Source organism: Sycon ciliatum, chromosome 2 (assembly GCF_964019385.1).
Source record: "Sycon ciliatum chromosome 2, ocSycCili1.1, whole genome shotgun sequence".
In the NCBI taxonomy this organism is placed as follows: Eukaryota; Metazoa; Porifera; class Calcarea; order Leucosolenida; family Sycettidae; genus Sycon; species Sycon ciliatum.
Window position 1 is genome coordinate 47,061,434 of NC_088644.1, and position 4,500 is coordinate 47,065,933.

At 48.0% G+C, this 4,500-nt stretch overlaps 1 protein-coding gene across 1 annotated transcript in view; it reads left to right on the top strand.

Annotated features, from left to right (window-relative positions):
* Window positions 1-4,477, top strand: part of LOC135810650 (uncharacterized) — a 5,088-nt gene extending 611 nt beyond the window's left edge. Inside the window, exons 2-3 of the mRNA XM_065324140.1 lie at window positions 1,462-4,428; window positions 4,473-4,477. Coding sequence (XP_065180212.1) covers window positions 1,462-4,428; window positions 4,473-4,477 — 2,972 coding nt within the window. The remainder of the gene's footprint in view (window positions 1-1,461; window positions 4,429-4,472) is intronic.
* The last annotated feature ends 23 nt before the right edge of the window (window positions 4,478-4,500 follow it).

Below are 4,500 nucleotides of genomic sequence, written 5' to 3' on the forward strand. Positions count from 1 at the left end.
TTTCACTGCAACCATACATAGCAATGCCAAGTTGTCTGACGTAGAAAAGCTTGCCTATCTAAAGCACAATGTCACTGGTGTTGCTGCAGAAGAAATTGCAGGTCTTACTCTAACCAACCAAAATTACACCGTGGCAAGGGATCTGCTGAAAGAAAGGTTTGGACAAGAACAAGCCATTCTGACTGCTCATTATCGTTCCCTCGTGGACTTGCCACGTGCAAACAACAATGCACAAGGACTCCGGGCCTTCTATAATGATGTCGAAACACACGTTAGAAGCCTGGAGGCAGCTGGCAAAAATGTACAACAAGAGTTGCTCGTACCACTAATCACGGCAAAGCTACCAAAATCTGTGCTGGTTCAACTAGAAATTGGAAAAACCACAGGTGCATGGTGTGTCACAACACTACGGAAAGCACTGTCTGCGTACATTACTGCACGCGAGGCAGCTGATCAGATGTCTGGCGAAACGACGAAACCAGATCAGGATCATTACAAGCAGCGCCTAACACGCACAATAAATTCAGCTGACACGCATACACACAATGGGTCAAAGGCAGCCTCGTACAGCCGTGAAGGCGGAAGGCCCACACCACAATCGGGTACTTCTCTCTTAGCGAATAGTGGAAATGCCAGGCCAAACAAACCTTTGCGCTGTTGGTTCTGCGCTGGGCAACACTTCACGGATGAATGCAACAAGTATTGTACCGTGAAAGAACGTACAGAGAAAATCGGAAATCGCTGTCATGTCTGTTTCAAAGAGGGACACAAGGCTGAGTCGTGTCCAGATCCATGGCAATGTTTTCACTGCAAGAAGAGGTCACACCACCGAAGTATTTGCCCCGTTAAATTCCCCGATTCAACCGTGCAGGGTAGCAGTATGGTGGCATGTGACAATGTAATGGTTGAACAAGGACAAGGGATATTGCAATGTGCTCAAGCATGTTTTACCCGTGATGAGGGAGGAAATACAACTCTTGGTCATATGATGTTTGACACGGGGTCGCACATTCATTACCGCTGAACTGTGTGAGAAGCTTGAATTGAAACCATTTGCTTGGGATGAGGTAGCAATGGCTGGCTTTGGAGATACTGAACGTAAATTAGAGCACTACCCCAGGGTTTCTTTCAAGGTGAATCTCCCCAATGGCAATTCAAAGGAAATTATTGCCAATGTAAAGGACACTATTACGTGTCCAATCAGAAGAATTCCGATGGGTCTTGAGCATTCTTCAGTGCTAAACAGTGCTCAATTGGCAGCATCTCTGATCACGAGCACTGAACACACTCCAATCGATGTACTTATTGGGGTGGATTACTATTACGAGTTCATTCAACCAGGGTGGGTCAAAACTCCTGATAACTTGGTTTTCTTGGAATCCGACTTCGGGTTGATTCCCACTGGGAAAGTGTTTTCAGATGAAATGGCTCGTACTGCCATGCTTACTTCTTGTGACATAGCCAACCACACCGAAATCCCCTTGGATCTCAAGTCATTCTGGGAACTAGAGCACATTGGGATAACCGACCCCTTAGATGTGGATGATAATGATGTTGCTATGGCCCATTTCAATGCCCATATCCAGTTTAACGGAGATCGGTATACCGTAAATTGGCCCTGGAAAGATGAATCTGTTCAACCCCCAGACACTTACCCATTGGCACTAGGTCGTCTGAAGTCACTAATGAAACGTCTCCACAAGGATCCAGAAATGACACGGAAATACAATGAAGTTATCAATGATCAATTGAAGAAAGGCATCATTGAGGAGGTGGAAGACGTGGATTGTCACAACAACAAGATTCACTATTTACCCCATCACGCGGTGGTAAAGGAAAGCAGCGAAACAACTAAATTGCGGGTTGTTTTCGACGCCTCAGCAAAGACCAAGGCTGAACACAATTCACTTAATGATTGCCTGCACAAGGGGCCATGTCTCACGCCTGATCTTTGTGGAATGCTATTGCGCTTTCGACTCAAGCCCATAGCTCTAATGGCAGATGTTGAGAAAGCCTTCCTACAGCTGAACCTGGCCAAGGCAGACCGAGATGTAACGCGATTCCTCTGGCTGCGAGACGTTACTGCACCAATCGATACTGGCAATGTCGTAGTTTATCGTTTCTGCCGCGTTCCATTTGGCGTTATCTCCAGTCCGTTTCTGCTCTCTGCAACCCTTGACCACCACTTGGCAAAGGAGAACTCTGACGTCAACGAGCAACTTCGAGCCAACATGTACGTAGACAACATGCTTGCTGGTACGTCCGATTCCGAAGAAGCATCAGAATTCTACAAGGAAGCCAAATCTACTTTCAACTCCGCATCCATGAATCTTCGATCTTGGACATCCAACTGCCGTGAATTCTTAAATTCAATCCCGGAGATCGATCAGTCAGACCTTGAAGTACAGAAGTGTCTCGGTCTGCAATGGAATGTTGTATCCGACACGTTCAACGTCAGCCCGATCTCTCTAACCGAGGAAGATATCAACACCAAGAGATCTATTCTCAAGGTTCTCGCAAGCTTCTATGATCCGCTTGGTTTTCACGCACCCATTATTGTCCGAGCCAAGTGTCTCATTCAAGCCATCTGGAAAGAAGGTTTCGACTGGGACGATCCACTTCCGGAGTCCTATCTTACACTTTGGAAAGAGATCGCAGAAGACCTGAATGCCGCATGCACAATCAAAGTGCCACGTCACATTGATTTGATTGATGACTCGGGGTCCACAGAACTTCATGTCTTCTGTGACGCTTCGCAGAAAGCATATGCCGCGTGTGCGTACGTACGCCATACAAGTGCAAGCCAAACGGTATCGCATCTGATCATGTGTAAGACGAGAGTTGCTCCTATCAAAGGCCAAACAATACCAAGACTGGAGCTGTTGGCTGCTAGCATCGGGACTCGCCTAATTCGTTTCATCAGGGAACAACTCCCGATCAAGTTTGCTCATACTTGTCTATGGACCGACTCAACATGTGTCCTAGGTTGGGTACAATCTCCTGCCAAGAAGCAGCCTGTGTTCGTTGGAAATCGCCTGGCAGAGATCCGTTCAGAATCAGATGTTGTCTTCCGGCACATTCGGTCTGAGGAGAACCCAGCAGACCTGCCATCACGCGGCAGCTCGGCATCAACATTTGGCCACGAGCTCTGGTGGCATGGTCCCGCTAGGCTTCTGAAGCCGAACAACATCTCCGCAGAGCCTTCTGTTCTGGTTCACGGGGAGGGTCCCGCGGATGAAAGCCACCCACCGTCAACACCAGCTGGTATTGACCCCACGCAATATTCATCGTTTGCAAAACTCTTGCGAGTAACAGCATATGTCCAGCGTTTTATCAGATGTGCTCGTACTAAATCTCCAATACCTGCTCCACTCACCGTAGCGGAGATCGAGCGAGCCAAAGTCGAATGGCTGAGGTGCACGCAGCACAACACCTTCAAAGATGTCTTCCAGTCATTGACAAAGGGGAAGACAAATGACCTGGTCAATAAACACGGGCTCGTCCAAGACGAGAATGGCATTCTTCGATGTAATGGTCGCATGCAGAATGTACCACTGTCAGCTAGGTCACAGCCAATTCTTCTGTCTGGAAAAAGTCCAATCAGCCAACTAATCATTGGTGATACCCATCGGAGGTTGATCCACACCGGAACCAACACAACACTGGTTGCAACTCGCAAACAGTATTGGATTACTCGCGGAAGGGAAACCGCCAAACGCGTACTTGCACGGTGCAAGATGTGCAAACGCTTTGACGGTGGACCTTTCGCTATGCCTGCCATGCCGCAATACCCGAAGGAAAAGGTGACTGGAGGGTGTGCACCATTCACCACCACGGGAGTGGATTACTTTGGGCCTGTCACAGTGAGGAGCGGTAATGAATCGGTGAAGGCATGGGTGGTGCTATTCACGTGCCTAACCACACGTGCCGTTCATTTAGAAGCAGTCAGGGATATGACTACTAAGACCTTCTTAATGGCATACCGTCGCTTCATTGCTCGCCGTGGTACTCCCAGTAAGATAATTAGCGACAATGGCAAGCAATTCAAGTTGGCAAGCACCATTTTGGAGAATGTGTGGAACACGATTGATAAATGTCCTGACGTGATGAATTACCTGACTGCCAATGGCACTATTTGGTCCTTCATCACAGAACTAACTCCGTGGATGGGCGGGTTCTACGAACGAATGGTCCAAACGGTCAAGCGATCTTTACGTAAGTCCATCGGTCGATCTCTCCTCACACATTATGAATTTGAGACGCTCTTGATTGAGGTTGAGGCGGTTGTGAATGCCAGACCCCTGACTTACGTCAGCGATGATCCCACCCAACTTGTGATCACTCCAGCCCATTTCCTCTGTCTGAATCCTAACATCGGCTTCCCACCGGTGGACAGCGATACCATTGATCCAGATTTCAATCCTAATAGTAATCCAAGTGATGCACTTCTTGCCCCGTTGAAACAAGGCCAGGTTAAAGTGGAACGTTTCTGGAGTATTT